At 37.6% G+C, this 16910-nt stretch overlaps 1 protein-coding gene across 9 annotated transcripts in view; it reads right to left on the bottom strand.

The window, feature by feature from the left end:
* Positions 1-16910, bottom strand: part of LOC102673940 (whirlin) — a 92654-nt gene that overhangs the window by 56951 nt on the left and 18793 nt on the right. For 6 of the 9 annotated variants that reach the window (XM_031509700.1, XM_006614081.2, XM_031509701.1 and 3 more), the window contains 2 exons: positions 8097-8444; positions 7163-7509 (listed from right to left, as the gene is read on the bottom strand). In XM_031509700.1, the coding sequence (XP_031365560.1) occupies positions 7163-7509; positions 8097-8444 (695 nt within the window). Of the gene's footprint in view, positions 1-3354; positions 3367-7162; positions 7510-8096; positions 8445-16910 lie in introns of all 9 variants that reach the window. The other 3 variants (XM_031509696.1, XM_031509697.1, XM_031509698.1) reach the window with 3 other exon arrangements.

Below are 16910 nucleotides of genomic sequence, written 5' to 3'. Positions count from 1 at the left end.
CCCCCCTCGACTTTAGCCATCCGCGGATCGAAAGGAATTCACGTTTTCCAGGCTAATCTATCCTTATCACGCGAAAGAACTCTCGATGATACCAAAAAAAGCGAGTGCGCGCGCGGCAAACGGTGAAATCGGCGATCGAAACATTCTGGAAAAAACGAGGACGACAATCGGACAGATGCATTCCGATGCTCGGTGGGAATCGGTCGCGAGGACACCTGTTTCTTTTTTAACGACCGCTCGACCGCGATCCAGCCATTTGCGCGATTATCGCGACGCTTTGTAAAAATATATATTCTCATTAGAAAAGATAAATCGTTCGTGTTGAGAAGATCACGAAAATAAGGAAGCAATGTTGATAGCCGCGCGGAATATTAGAGAAATACCGAGAAATTTTTATAAAAGAGAAGAAAGAAGCATGAAAACGATTTCGAATAAGATTGGACTGTTTGCGTTACGAAGAATATGCAAAGGAGATGATTCTCTGCTAAATGTTAGAGAATTCGAGGAATTTTTACTGGATTCGAAAGAAAGCGTAAATAATAAAGAAGATAAAGAAGATAAAGAAGATTGTGATTAATCCCTTTTGAATTTTCTTTGACTACCATCTTCGCAGAAAATTGTACGAACAAAGAATAAATATTGGAAGAAAAAAATGGATCAACTTTATTAAATAATTACTAGAGAAAATTCCTCAAACGGGTTGCGAAAAAAAGAAAAGAGAGAAGTGGAATTTCATCTTCAATCTCTCCCCGCATCCCCTGCAATCACGTAAAAAATTTCAGTCTCTGCATACGAGCATCCGTTATAAAACGTTGCTTTGACGATTGTACGCGCGATCGAGAATCGACAGAGGCCGGATCTCAATAGAAAAAAAAGTATCTTTCGTTAAAAAAAAAAAAAAAGAAAGAAAGAAAGAAAAAAGAGAAAAATTTTGATCTCTCCAACGTTTCATCATTGGCTTCCTTTCTCTGCCTCCAAGCTCGGCCGATCTGCGCATTACACTTTCATGCGACATCGATCGTTACTCAATGTGAGTATGCGTGTTTCTATATGTGTGTATGAAATTGTGAATATGCGAGTATGAATACTCGAGAATCACGAGGAGATTGGAACGGCCACGAAATTCGAATACGATACAGGAAAATCCGCCAGAAAATGGCCTTTTTAACCTCGTCGAGTGTCTTCGAAAAACCGATCTGTGCGAAAACGACTCGCAATTCGATCGATCCTCTCCACTCGATCATACGGTCGTTTATGATCCTTAAACTCGTATTTGGAGCGAAGCAAAGTATTTATTTTATATCGATTGATCGCGCAACTTGAATTATAGTGCAATTGTGCTAGATCGAAGTAAATTCGTTTCTATATCTTTTGAAAGAATGTTATAGATTTGAAGTTAATTTATTTGTCTTGAAGGGACAATTTTTGAAAAAATTTTGGAAAATTTAACGAACCAAACGAACTTATGAGAAATAGTTTGTTTTTATCTTATTGAGATTACATTATGTCAATTATTTGACGTGATTTACACTTTGATATCTTTTTTATTTTCTTTTTATATTTATTCGCTGTAATTAGAGTAGGCAAAATAAAATTCACCAATAAAAAAAAAAAGAGGAATGAACTTATTAACTTTTAATAGAATTGAAAATTTTGTTATTTAAAATTCGATACCGAAATGTTTTCATTTCACGAAAAGTTAATTTCTATTCGATGTCAAATGGTCGTCTGACATTATCGATAATGGTTGACGATTAATCCTTTGCCTTTTCGAAACAAAAAGATAACAGAAATATTATAAATGTGAGAGAAAACTCGAAAGAAATGTTGATTCTTTTTCACGATAAAATTCCCTAAATTTTAAACATTTTAACATAAGAAATTTTATAGAGAAAGATTCAGAAAATGGAATAATATTTTTCCAAATTGTAATAACGAGGAAAATGCTATTTTTTAAAAAAAAAATAATTTTTTTCGAATTCTATTAAAACACGATAATATCCTCGAACCTTTTATTTTCTATTTCTACCTCCCCCATTTTGAAATATACAGACCACAAAGAAATATGCAAAGAGAGATAATGAATGATTTCATATCGAGATGGTCTCTAAATTGTGATTATTTATTTATTTGAAACTAGCCAGCAAAGTTTATATTTCCTTTGCGTAAGATAATTTGGAAAGAAAAAGAAAGATGAAAGAAAAAATTACGTTTTTATACTCTTTTTCACGCAACCTTTCCACATCCATCAAACTGTCTTAAACTATAATTCAAGACCTAAGTGCATCTTCGTGTGATTGATAAGGCGAAAGGTCGAAGACGTTTAAAAACGAGGATCGAATGAAGACATGACAAATCGTTCGATCACGATAAATGATACGTTGAAGATTGTATACGAAGTTCGATTAATCCTCGAAGTACCGATCCAATATTGAACGTCTCGAAAAAGTTTCGAAATTTTATTTCGATTAAAGGAAGGGTCGCTATAAACCCTTAACTACGCTCTTGAAAACCAAGTTCAAAGACATATCTAAATACACAGCTTGGGTACTTCAAGGGTTAAACAAACTTATCGTCTCGAACGGTGACCACGATCGAATCGAACGTCCCCCGCCATAATTCGTGTTTTATCAATCGAACTCGAAGATATAAATCATCATGTCGATTAACGATCATCGACTCACGAGGATATAAATCGTCAACCATTCTCATTCGAAATGAGAGAAAAAAAAAATATATATATATATATTAAAAAAAAATTACCGGATAAAAGCAGAAGTTGGTGCCTTTAATCGCGCTTAATGTAATTTATATCGGTGTTTCAGAATTTTTTTCCTGCATCCTCCCTCTCTTTCTCAGATCTGGTCTTTTTCTCGCGTTAACGACGTCCCTGGAAACGATAAAACCTCCTCTGCAATGTTCACCGACTTGGTGTATCCGTCGTTGTCGTGTACGCGTTAATATATCAGAGTTACGTTCTTTATTAAATTAGAATCTCTCGCATCGTCGTCGGTGAAATTTCGCTTGGCTCGTGGATTACATCGTGAATGTATTAAAAACTTTAATGTATTATGGAAATTATGAGACGAGATAAAAAAAAGGAAAATAAATAAATTTTCGAAATTTAATTATAATTTCGAAATTTCGAGCCGTTTCAATCTTCCTGTGACTATTCTTTTCTTTTTTTTTTTTTTCTTTTTCTTTGGAAGGGTTGTATAATGCTAATGTTTCTCTTTCTCTCTTCTTTCGATCTGTTTCTCTTTCACTCGCTCTTTCGCTCATTTTCTTTTTTTTTTTTTTTATTTCTTTCCTTACATTCTCTCTGCCTTTCGGTTCGTATGGTTGATGAGTTACCTGACTGAGCTTCTGGTACAGCGAAACAGAAAACAAGAAAGACACACCGCCAGTTGGCTTATATCGATTTCGACCGGCCCGAAACGACGCCAAGGCTTCGTGGTTGTCTCTTCGAAAATTAACCATCGATCATTTCGATCGGATCCCAATCTTTTTTCTATCTTTCGACTTTCGTTTCTGTTTTTTTTTTTTTTTAATCTTCCATTCAAAATGTCCAAATAATAATTACAAAAAACAACTGTCTCGTACGTGTAATAAATCCTATAGAAGAAAAAAAGTTCGATAAAATTTACGACTTAAAATTGAAAAATCGAAATTTCCAATTGAATATTATGAAAAAAAAAAAACCCTTGAAAATTTATTCGAATAAGAAATTCATTGTGAAATATTCAATAATTTTGCGATTAAAAAATTTCGAAGAAAATTTTTCGAAGAAACAAAAAAAGAAACGAGACAGCCTCGGGTATCGTTTCCGGCTAGGGCACAGTCCCCTCCAGGATCCACGATGATTTCACAAGAACCGCGCGCGTTTCCACGTTTGAAAGGGAAGCGAAAGAAAAAGAGGAGAGAAAAGGTTTCACGCCCGAGATCTCGACGAGGATCAAGCATGAAGCGATCGTTGACGGTGCGTGTGCGGTATACCATGATCAAGCGTGAATTTTACGAGACTCGAAACCGTGAAACCGGACCCCGACCATGTCGAGGATGCGCATCCCGGCATCCGCGGAACGTGGATCCCGGACAGGGGACATTTCTATTTATCTTTCGAGTACGAGCAAGGAACTTCTCTGGAAAACCAACGTTCTCCGTTCTTTTCGATCGAACTTTGAATTCCAACTCGTTCCATGATCGTGTGTTTTTTTTTTCCTTCTCGATTTCTTTTTTCTTTTTTTTTTTTATTGCAATGACTGTTCCTTCTTTCTTATTTATAGAATGTTATTTCTTTGTGTAACACGAGAGAATTGGCGACGAGAGATTTCTTTTCAGATTTTCGTATTATATTGGATAATCGTGATGTGTTATTATAAATGCGAATTATAAAAAAATATTTTTATATCTTTTGCACTCACATAAATGAATTTTCAAATTTAATTTTCAACCCTTACGTATACATATGTTTTAAGAGGAAGTTTTTAATTTAGGAAATTAGTGGATGTCGATGATTAATAATATCGATGTACAAAAGATCAGAGGATAGGAAATTAATCGAAAAATTCAGAAATTCTCTCTCTCTCTCTTATTTTTCCATCTATCCATAAAGCTTCATGAAAACCAATAACAATTTTTCAACTAACTCTATACCTCGATATCAACTGAACGAAACAAACTATCCCCTTCATCGGCCACAATAAATTGCTCTGGGTGTTTGTTTATCTTAACTTGGTAAACAACCGATATAAAAAGACGATAAATAAAGGGGATAATGATATGAAAAAACTCTAGCGTAAAACTCTTTCCCCCGAATTACTAAACATTCCTCGATATAATTATTATTTAACGAGTTAGTTTTAAACTTTTAAAGCTCCTCTCGAGAATTGTTGTATTCAAAACACGAATATGTACGCAGACCACTAATATATTCATGAAACGATTCTATCGATCGAAAAGACACAAAAATTCATATAACATAAAAAATATTTTATCGAAACTTATTTACTGGATCATAAATTATTATTTAAATTCACGTTAAATAAAACTCTATCTCGCTCCCTCTATCTTTGAATTTAAAAAAGCAATCTCTAAAATCAACCTAATCTCTAAAATCAACCTGTTTCACTGTATATATATATACTATTCACCGCATTGGTTTATATAAAATCGCAAAACAAACATTTTTTAATCGATTTCTTTCCACGATTTCTTTTTTATAATTTTCAATACAAATTCACGAGAGGAGCGAAAAAACGATACGATTTGATCGAATCGATCGCGGATACATCACGCGCGATTATTTAATCCGTTTCACGACGAAGCAACGCGGAAGAAAAATATGCGCGAGGACTGGAGGCAATTAGAAGCGCGTCATTAAACACGAGGTGGTCAATTAGTCGCTAATTACACCGAAAAAGGGGATATTCGCGCCACGAATTGATTGCACCCCCAATATGCGATCGCGCGCTTTTTGTTAATCGAAGAACAATTCCTTCGTCTATTATAATCTATTATAATATATTTGATCGTGATTCGTGTTAGATTACTGATTTCTTTGAAAGCTTCACGGTATAGAATTGTTGATTTGGAGAGAAAAGCGTAGATGGGACACTTGAGGATTATTTTTTGAATTGTAATTACGTAAATGATGATACGTAAAATTATAATTTAGAAAAGTTATGGTATATAAAGGAAAATAAAATTTGAAAAATATTAATATAGGAAGAAAGAACAGTCAATATACTTCTCTTTTCTTCGATATTTCCACGTTTTCCAGAGAAGTCTAGTATAAATTATAAAACCAACGTCGTAAAAAGAAAAAAAAATAAATGATTAGAGAAAAACAATCGCGATAATTTTAATTATTATTTATCCTCTTTTTTTTTTCGTTCGAAAAATCGTACTGGTCATCGATCGATTGAACGAATGGTGACTTTCTTCCCGTATAACGATAAAAAATACAACGAGACGATGAGAAGAAGGGAAAAAATCGAGGCGAAACGCGATCCGAATGTAATACGTCCTTTCGCACCGGAGGCCGTAACTGGAATGGAAACGACATTTAATGATCGAAAACATGTTTTCTCCCCACCATTCCCTGCCTTTCGGTTCCCGTTCTAGCGACGATAATCTTCCGAACGAAAACAATTTTCAAAACGAAAACAAATTCGTTCTCCGCCGAATTTATTCAATGATTTCGATCGACAATTTATCTTTACTTAAATTATTTTTCATTTCATCGTATTTTTTCATTCTAGAATTTAACGAAGAGTAAAAAAAAAAGTCGAATTTAAAAAAAAAATTAAAAATTTCATATCGTTGCTCGTTGATAAAAATAATAAATATAATAAAAAAAGCTTTATTTTCGGCGGACAATGTTCATCGGGATAAAAATATTATTTAAATTTCAAGTTACGTTAAAAAAAGAAGAAAAAGAAAAAGCTTGAGTTTAATAACATCGTAAAATTTATACTGCTTTTCTGTATATAACGCACGGAATTCTTTCGTTTGATGGAAGGATTCGTCACGAGAATGGAAAGACGGTGAGAATGAGAGACACGTGACAGCTGTGCTGAAGCACAGGAAGCACAGGGTGTCGGTGACGCTATTGGCAGCGAAACAAGGACTGAATCTGCTTAGAAATACACGATAGAGAAGATCGCGTCGTGGTGTGAAAATATCGATTGCGATTTCGTTTCGTATAAATTTAATCTTAACTTCAAAAAAAAAGATCAAATCTTTGAAATCAACGATTCAAGTCAACGAAGAAACATTTTACTTGTCATATCGAGAGATTCGTAGAAATAAATTCAAACGATAAACAATTTAAAAAATTTAACAAGTTTCAAAATCTCGATAAAAATGAACTCTAACTCTATAATTAACATTATTATTAATTAAACGTAGTAATATTTATAAAATTATATATTATAATGATACTGATCGTTACGTTAACCATATAAAACGGAATAAAAGTACAAAATATAGCGAAAAATTATTAAAAGAAGAACGAGGCAAGAAACGAGACAATTATAACAATCTTACTCCCGATTAAGTTCGCAACGAATCGCAATTCGATGAGAATCGAGCACCACGGCTGCGAGCAACGAACGGCGAGCAACGAACGGCAATGAAAGTCACAAGTTTCGGAAGATACCTCGATCTTGAGGCGCGAAGTACGGCGATGGAGGTAGCCTGAAGGTACTTCGGATCTCACCTGCGTCCTTGCCACCCTTCACGCAGATCCCAAAGCCATGAGAGTCCGGTGGATCTCTCGTCATGGTGATTGTCCTTACGGTGAGTTCCTGAAGGCTGAGGGGCTGGGAACTCGGCGAGGTCGGGGGATTGGTCGGGTTCGGCTGCGATTGCTGAGATTGCTGCGACTGCTGCTGTTGCTGGGACGTCGAGGATGGTGTGCTTCTCACCGCGGCAACGCTCGCAGGCGAGGAGGCCGGTGTCCTCCTGTCCCCCTGTCGACGCTCCGAAACACCGTTTCCGAAAAGTCTGACGAAGCAGAAATTGCAAATGTCAATCTTTTTTCCTTTTTTTTTTTTCGTAAAGCGTGTCACTCGCAGCTTTCTTTATTACGTTTTTATCTCAGTTTTTTTAAAAATCACAATGCGACTTTTGAAATTTTGAGCATGTTTGTGAGATATTCTTATGCACGTTGAATATTGAATATTGAATTATTTGATCAGTAGGGTAATTGATTCGTAGAGTATTTTGTAAGAATTGCTTCGGATTTGAAATTAACTGAACTCGTGTGTTTTATAATTAAACGGATCGATTATTCAATGAATTTCTAAGTTGTTCGGGTTGATCAATTCACCAACATTTCCCTTAACTGTTTAATCGGATATTCCATCGATATCTACGTTTTAACACGACGAAACAATATTACTACAACTACTTACTTCTGTCTAATAAAACTCGAATTATTTCTTACAATTCAATACGATATTTCTTTAAGAACGCAATTTCACAATCCCCAAAATAGCTCCACGTTCTTCTCTGTTACAACTATTCGATATATAAAAATTTTCACGTAAATACGAGAAAGTTAGGAAGGAAACCATGGATGGAATGCTTACCTAAGCACCTGTTCAGGTGAGATGGCGCCAGATCCTGCTGTGGCGTGCCCCCTGTGCCTGTACGGGGTGGTGTGGGACGAATGGTGGTGCGGGGCACTCGGCGGCCTCTCGACGATCGTGTAACTCGTGCCGGGAGGGCTGTAATATCCCCTGTGCTGGCTGCCATGGTGCCTGCTCGTCGGCTCCAAATCCTCGGCTTCGTAACAACCGCCGGTACCGCTCCTCAGGAAGTGGGAACCGCTACGCAGGAAGTGGGACCCCCCGCCCCCACCCCACTGCAGCTCCTGTAATTCCGACCCGTAATCCTCCGTGCTGCTGGCCATGCCTTTGGGATCCGTTTTGTCAGACCTGCGCGAATAAAAAGAATAGAAATAGATTAGAATAAAGAAATTCGATTCGAAAAATATATATATATACTTTTGTTAATTAATTTTCATGCGTAGCATTATGAATTTTGCATTTCGATTAAAATCAAATCGAGAGGGATAAAATTGATTTATCATTTTTATGTATAATTTAAAAATTGGTAATTTAAAAATAAAAGAATGGTGTTAAGACAAATGTATATATAATAAGAAATCGAAGGAATCGTTCGAATTTGTGTAAAAATCTGTGGATCGTTAAAGAAACAATATTCGAGATTACAAAAATACAATTAACTAGAGGGAAGGGAATCGTTAATAATGAAAGATAAAGAGGGCCACGACCTGAATTTCCCGCGACTGCATCGATCTAGAGTGTCATAAATTAGCGGAGGAGTCCCAGGGGATCATAGAGAAATTCACGCTGTAATATTCAAATACCCTGCGCCATTCAAATACCGAGGTAAACCGATTCTATCCTTTGATCCCGGAACCTTTTTCGATAAAGGTTTTGCCACTTTGAATAACTGAATTCACAGTTTTTAAAGTGATTACGAAGAAAAATTAAATTCTTGGAAATTATTTCCATTTCCGGAAATCATCGAATCGATAGAAATTTATTAAAAACGGAATAACCTGGATAATAAAACAAAATTCTTTTCAATAGCGAATACGTGAAACGGCCACGAGAAATATTATATTTGTATTTGCACATTGATTAATATCGCTTAAGCAATATTCCGCAATATTTCCACGCGCAACAACTTTTACAATATCCCCCCTCTGAAAAATTTTCAATATTCTGAAATCTACCAATCTATCGTATTCTTTTTCGTAATATCCCAACTTGCCCAACCTAACCTAAGAAATTCGAAAGAGATTGTTAAAATTTTCCATAACGTTCGTAAAATATCCGTTATATACGAAGCCCTGTATTTAATTACCGATCTTCCAATTACTAACTCGTATATCAAATATACGATACGAAGGAAGGATCGAGTACAGGAGAGAATGCACGAACGCTCGAAACCCAACCACAAAACGATCGATATCAGCTTCGACGTGGAAACGAACCGTTTTATCGAGCGAGCGTGTGGCGCGACCTTACATCGATCGGGGGTATCACCCCGTGGCTAACGAAATTCCACGGTGGTGGAATTCGAAATTATTCGCGTTTTATCGCGTTCACGATCGTCCCTCGATAAAATCTGCGCGTGATACCCGGCGAAACTGTGTATAGACGGAGTGGCGATGTCATAATCCCGACCAGGAAACCGGCCATTATCGCCGGAAGAAATTTGAAAGTTTCCCCTCTCGTTCGTGTCGTCACGCCTCATGCAAACCCGCCCACTCGTCAGCAGCGATTTACACGCCCTCCCCCGCTGCATTACCCTCCCTCACGGCCAATCTTATACAGTTCTACCATAGTTGGTTTCCTCGAACAAGGGGCATGCTAACTTCCGGCCCGCAGTTTCCACTTTTGCGAGATAATATAACCAGTTTTTCTGGCTTCGACGTGTTCCCCGAAAGTTTTGGATGTTGAGAAATGTTGAGAACATTGATATAATCGGAGGGAGAAAGAAGGGTTGCGAAAACAAATTGCAAACAAAGGGAATAAAGTATGGGAGGAAAGGGGTGAAACAAAAAAATGTGGAGAAGGATAGGTTAAAGGGGAAATAGAGTGGAAGTGTAATGTTTAGTTGGCGTGGAGAATCGAATGTCGTTTAGAGGCAGTATCGCGTTTGTATTTTTGAGAAACGCGAGAACATTGTATTTTCAACGAAAAATCCAATATTTCGTAATTTCTGTATTGAACCGTTGTTTCGTTGTTCTCCGAATATTTTTCTACGGGATATTTTTCATTCGAAATAATTAAAATTTCGTAATTAAAATATTAATCTACCTACAAATATTTTATAGTTTTGTGAAAGTTTGCCTAGGATATCTGCTACCTTATTTTCCTCGATGAAACACGATATTTATTTGTGCAACAGGGGAAGGTTTGGAAATTATTATTGAAAATTAAACGGGATATCATTTCACAGTGGTATACAAAATTTATCGATAAATTTTATAAATAAATTTCTTTTAATAGATACGAGGAATACTTTTAATGAAATTTTTATTATTAACGGGGACTAAAGTTTCGAATGGTTAAAGTTAAATCAAATATGCGGATACAATCGTGTCAAAAGTTAAAAACAACGTTGAACAAAATGTTGGAATGTACGCGTTTTTTTAAATTTTGTCCCACGTGCGATAGAAGAAGAGAATTATATAAAAAAGGAATACGATCCGGAGTCACGTTTTCGTTTTATTCGAACTCCCTCCCTCTTCTTTTCAACTTTTATGACGTATTGCCTTATTTCTATTACGCCTCATGTTTTATGATCGAATACGTAATGGAGGATATCGAATTTCGAAATATATCGTTTTCGGTGTATGCAACGACGAATCGCACGAAAAATATAATATATCGGAATAATATTTTATAATAACGCATTAAATGTTTCTATTTGAATATCTTGTGCACAGGCTCGCTTTACCCTTTTATAAGATATATCCTCGTATTTCTATTAGGTTTCATATTTTATGACGGACATACATTATAGAGAACATCAAAACTTTCGACATGTGACGCTCTCCGGAATATTGAATTAACATTCCCTCCATCGAATAACCGTTTCACGGTTATTCCACGTAAAAACGTTAAAATTGGCATTAAACAATTATGAAAGTAATCGATGATGATTTGCAAATGATATAAATCAGCGACACGATAAACTCGCCGACTCTTGTACACTGTCATAATATTTTTCAATAATTTTATATCAGCAGTTTACAGTTTTCTAATTGCGTATTTTCATTCTTTTACTATATTATGTGATAATATACAAAGCCGAGATTTTTACAATTATTTTTAATACAATGAACGTGTTATTTGACACGATTCTTATCCCCTTTCCATTAAAACTAATCTTTTCAGAATCAAAATTTTTATAACTCGCAGGAAAATATTTATTTTTCATCAAATAGTAACGAGATTAATTTCACCCGAAACAAATACGTTCATTCGTTTATTCGATTAAATTAAACGTAATTTTGCATCGTTCAAAATCGAGATTAATACGGTTGAAAAGAAAATTACAGGTAACGATTGTGTACATAACGCGATACCATAACTAGTTTTTATTACGAAGCGAACGAGATGGCGAAAAATGTTCGTGGCTGCGAACAAACGATAAGCAGAAAAAGGTGGCAATTCCTTTTTTTGCTGCTTAAGTGCAAAGCAAGTAAGAAGTTCGCAAGAGTTAAGATCTCGCATGCACCGTGTACGATTTACAATCATTTACAATCACTTTGGAAATTGACTCAACGTATTATCGATGTCCATTGTATATTAACGTCGATGGTATTGGAATATTGAAGGCCCCTTTATTCAAATCCATCTCCAGCAAATTGACGATCAAAATTTTAATGTCGAGACTCGTTCGAGATCGAAATTTCAGGAATGAAAATCGAAATTAATAAATTGAAAATTTGTGGAAAGGATGAAATATCGAAATCGAAGTCTCGATTTTTTGATACAATGAGAATCTTTCAACCTACTCAATGTTAATTTTAAAATATCGAAGCAAGATTAATTTAAAACACGATCAAAATGGTCGATCCGAAGGAAAAAGCGCCATTTCATCCACACCGATCCAATTTTCCAAAATTTACGACTTTAATCGCACTCCATCCAGAAAGGAAAGCCGAAAAAAAATGAATTCTCTTCACTGCGTTTCGACAAATAAAAATCGATACAATCACATGCCGAAAAACAGCCATCTCCAACGACAATTTATCAGAATGTAACGCGGAGGGGAACGTAAGATGGACGTATCGAGAGGGAAACACGATCGATCCGATCGTAAATAACAGGGATCAACGAAATCGAGCAGGAAACTGGCGTGGAATATTAATGGAGGATTGGCGCGCAGAGAGGGTTGGACACCCCTCCTCCCGTGACAGGTCGATTTTCTAGAACAACCGCGGCATTACCGGCGCGCGGCTAACGTTCTAATAGCGTTAGGAAGCCTCCTGTTACCGGCGGAAGAAATTTCGGAGTCATCCGGTTCGCGGTAAATGCATACCTGTGCAAACCCCCGGTGCTTCGTCGTCGCGGATCGATCGTCGGTCCAACGAGCGATGGGATCGACTGGCCTTTAACTCGTGCCTCGATCGATTCGATTAAATAAAGAAACCGGTCTCGTTGCGAAGCCGGTGATCTTTCGAAAGCGAAAGTTCTCGATCGATTTGCGAACGCGCCCTCGTCAATTCATTTCAATCGTTTCAATAGCGGAGTTCAATGATACTCGATCAAGAATTTTATTGTTTGTAAATCAATTGTTTGTAAATCGAACAGATCTGTTACGAATTTATTTGAAATTCCCTCGAAGAATAGCCTTCGAGTATTATTTTATTAGTAATGTTAAATAATTGGGATAACGGGATAATGTTAAAAGAAAATCGTACGCACGAATTCTCTTCGCCAATTGAAAAATGAAAGAGAAAAGTTCAAGAGCTTTCAACAAGTGTAACCGTATTCCTGTGAGTGAATCGGATTTATTTGATTTGGTTCGTTATTAAATCCGATCTCGAGAATTAAGAAAAAGATTCGAGTGAACTCTCGGATGATAAACGTATTTGATATTGATTTTAAGACGTATCCAATAAATCTAGATCGATATAAATCACTAACCGATAGATAATTCGATATTCTCTGCAACAAGCCCGATACTAAAAAGAAATAACATTTCTCTTTTTTTAATATCACTCGACGATTTTACCCGTTTTACCTCGACATCATCATGCCCATCCAGCATAAAGGACGAAATATCGACGTTTTCAGAAACGTTATCCCCTATGACCTGTCCAACGCATCAAACTCGTCTAAAATCGGGTACGCTACAGTGTATAGGTCGGTTTCAATGAAAACCGACAATTACCGAACACCGGCCGACCAGGCCACCGCAACACTGACAGGGCAAGCGTAACAATCCCGCGAGTGGTTGCAACGCAACTTACACCTGTGCGCGCCGCTTAACAGGCCGCGGTCATCCCCTCCCTCCCCCTTTCCACCCTCTCTCAAGCTGCCCCATAATAGCCAGGAAACCGAGCAATTTCCTAAATACGCGTTCGCACACGCCCGCGTTATTCATGCCGAGATTCACGTCGATCAAAACCAGTTCCAGTCCGCGAGAATCGGCTTGACCCAACCTTGACACTGAGCGAGGAGGAGGGGGAGGTTTAGCTTGTTGGTCGGGGCGGGGGTTGGTCGCGGTGGAAGTTGCCCCTGGACGTTCCTAGGGGTTGTTAAGTGGAGTGCAGAGTGAGAGAAAGAGGGAGAGAAACTCGAGAGAAAGAATACTAAAGGGTATCTGTTAAAAGGGTGGAGGGGAAAGAGAGAGAGGAGGATGGAAGAGGAGGCGACAAAACGATGAAACGGCCAGGTGGATGAAAAAGGTGTAGAGCTTGAGAGGAAGAAGGAAGGAGGTAACGTGGGGTAGCGTGAGGGAAGAAGAGGGTAAAATGACGGGGAGAAAGAGAGAGAGAGAGAGAGAGAGAGAGAGAGAGGGTTAGAGCGGACGATGGAGAGGGTGAGGATAGAGGAAAAAGGAGGGATGCTATGTGTCCCGTGGTGCGAGGGTGGGGCGATCAATACTGCAGGAACACCCCCTGAAGCCGGCTTCATTCAGCAGCTCTCTTTCCACCGATTCTCGTGACTGCCGAGCCGCGGTAACACCGCCACTATACCTCACTATAGTGCCCCTCCAAGAGTGCAAGGGGCAACCGGCACGATTGTTTCGAGATAATCACCCCCTTTCGATTTAATCGTGTTAAAAGGATGAAAGGATTTCGTGGGGAAATGACACGCTTTAATTTCAACCGATTCCGTGCTTCCTTAGAACGCATTTTTTCCTACCATTCTCTTCGAGTTCCTTAACATCCTAAATGATGATTTTATGCGGATTGATATCGTATAATTAATTAAAAGAAAAATAACTTTTGTTTCTTTCTTCCTCTTTTTTTTTTTTTTTTAGAGAAACAGCGTGTGAGAATAATTATAATTGCATAATATATTATGCGAAAATTGCTTGATGGCGAGTAATTGCATTCATGAATGCTAATGAAATATTTAATATACGAAAAATATTTTTCGTGTTCCCCCCTTTGTTTTAATAAAGCTCGATTAAAGTGAGCGAGCATATCTTAATATAATATTTAATCTCTAGAAAATTTTCATTTTCTGTATTTATAAAGTTATAAAGTTACGTTTTTTTTTCGATTGAAGATTAGTTTAACGGCAAACGGACACGCGTAGATTTCTTATCGATCGATTTCTTATCGAGAAGCTTGCGTTTCACATCGCGTTTGGGGATACCAGGTCTCATTTTTCAAAGTCGTCTATCAATCACTCCCCCCCCGGAAAAAGGAAAAAAGAGAAAACAAACTGAATCGTCCATTGAAGAAAACGATTTGTCACCTCGATTCGCGTACACAAGTACACGAATAAAGATCGATTACCTAGCATTATTTTCATATTCGATTCGCAAATTAACAAACAAAGAGGACGTATCGATCTTCGTCATAGATTCTTTCTGCGCAAAACAATGGAAGGAAGAAACTTGATCGTGTATATAATGGATAAAAAAACGTTATTCCATATTCTATTCGTAATTAAAACGCGTTTAAAACATCACGATTTAGAAGGCAAAATGGAGCGGAAAAATGGTGGAACTCGTTCGAGTGAAATTTCTGCTCAGAATTTTTTTTTTTTTTTTTTCCATCAACGCGCTAATGAGAGCGTATCGTTTCAACGAGCCACGAAAGAAAGTGAAATCTTTGCAAATTAATCTTAGAGGATTAAGCGGAATCGCGTCCAGCATTATGAAACAAGAGCGAGAAAAATCGAGTTGCGCGCCTCACGAGGACGAGCCTCGTTGAAATTTTCGCGCATCAATTAACGATTAGCTCGCTGGCATGGTGACTCTCTCTATCGAACGTTCTAAATATAATTCTTCGTTCACAGGCACACGACCATCCAGGCCCTCTCGGCGGTCATCCTTTCGAATACGTCATCATCGATCATGGGCCTCTATTTATTAACGAACTTGTTTAATGAATGAGTTTCTTGCAAATATATTTTTTTTTATTTTCGTCGTTTCACAGTGAATGATCACTTGAATGACGCGAGAGAAATTGCGACGAGGCAATTTTTTTTTTTTTTTGTTTTCATAATTTTAAATGCAACATCACCTGTTCTATTCTTGTCCTTTTCGTTGTGTTGGAATTAAATTTTCTTTTTTTTTTTTAATTCCGTTCGAGAGAGTTTGCGAAAAAATCAGGATCAGTTACTAACTCCTCTTCCTACGAATAATCTTCCTTCAACCCTCTGGAGTGCTCTTTGCTCCATTTTGTTCGCGTTAAAAGTTTTTCTAAGTTTTTACAAAGCTTTAAAAAATTCTAGAAAAAAAAGTTAAGCTCACTTATCTTCACTCGGTTCTTCAATATAATGATTTAAATTTAATTTCCACGAGAATTTTTTTTTAATAATAATAAAATAAAATAATCGACATAAGAGAATTAACTTAGATAACACTTTCGTTATCGATCGCAACAGATACTCGGATAAAATCAAACGCAAAAAATCCCCGAATCAAATTTATCCAAAACCATGCCCAACTTTTTCGAAAAATTCTCATAAAACTTCTCTCCATTAAATTATTCGGGTTCAACTCGTCAACGAGAATCTTGCCGCTCATCAAATCCAGATCCACCCCCGACCATCGAGATCACATTGCCAGAAGCAATCATCCTCGCATCTCTCTCCCCATCGATTTACAATTAAACACAGTCTTCCTCCTCCTCCTCCTTCTCCTCTTCTCCATCTCCACACATCGATAAAAGAAACAATGGGATTTAGCTAAATTATATCGCCAGGCGCGATGTAAAACTCGTTCGATCTTAATAAACCTTCCTTCCTTCTTTCCTTCTTTCCTTAGACAAGAGAAACGAATAAATTCGCGGCAAAGAGAGAGAAGGGAAGGAACAATAGGCGTGGAAGAAGAAGAGGAGGAGGAAGAATCACCTTAGAGGAGGAAAAGGAGGAAAGGGGGTCGGGCGAAAGGGCACGCAGTAAAGCGCGCGAAGAGGATCGTAAAGCGTTGGAAAGCATTCGATCGATGGTGAAGCATCCCCTTGCCTAGGTTTTCCTGGCCTATCGGCAACAGGACACGCGGCTCTTCGCAGAGAACGAACGCACGCTGCGGCGACTGCAGTGGCGATATTTCACAGGCCAAGTCGCGGAAAGGGGCATGCCTGACCTCTCGCTGTGCTCAGATGCGCACACGTGTGTGTATGTGTGCGGAAAGGGGCTCAGGTGTCCCCGCGTGCATCCGACTGTTGG

Source organism: Apis dorsata, unplaced genomic scaffold (assembly GCF_000469605.1).
Source record: "Apis dorsata unplaced genomic scaffold, Apis dorsata 1.3 scaffold_169, whole genome shotgun sequence".
In the NCBI taxonomy this organism is placed as follows: domain Eukaryota; kingdom Metazoa; phylum Arthropoda; class Insecta; order Hymenoptera; family Apidae; genus Apis; species Apis dorsata.
The sequence above is the reverse complement of the archived record's forward strand: the minus strand, read 5'-3'. Positions and strand labels throughout refer to the sequence as shown.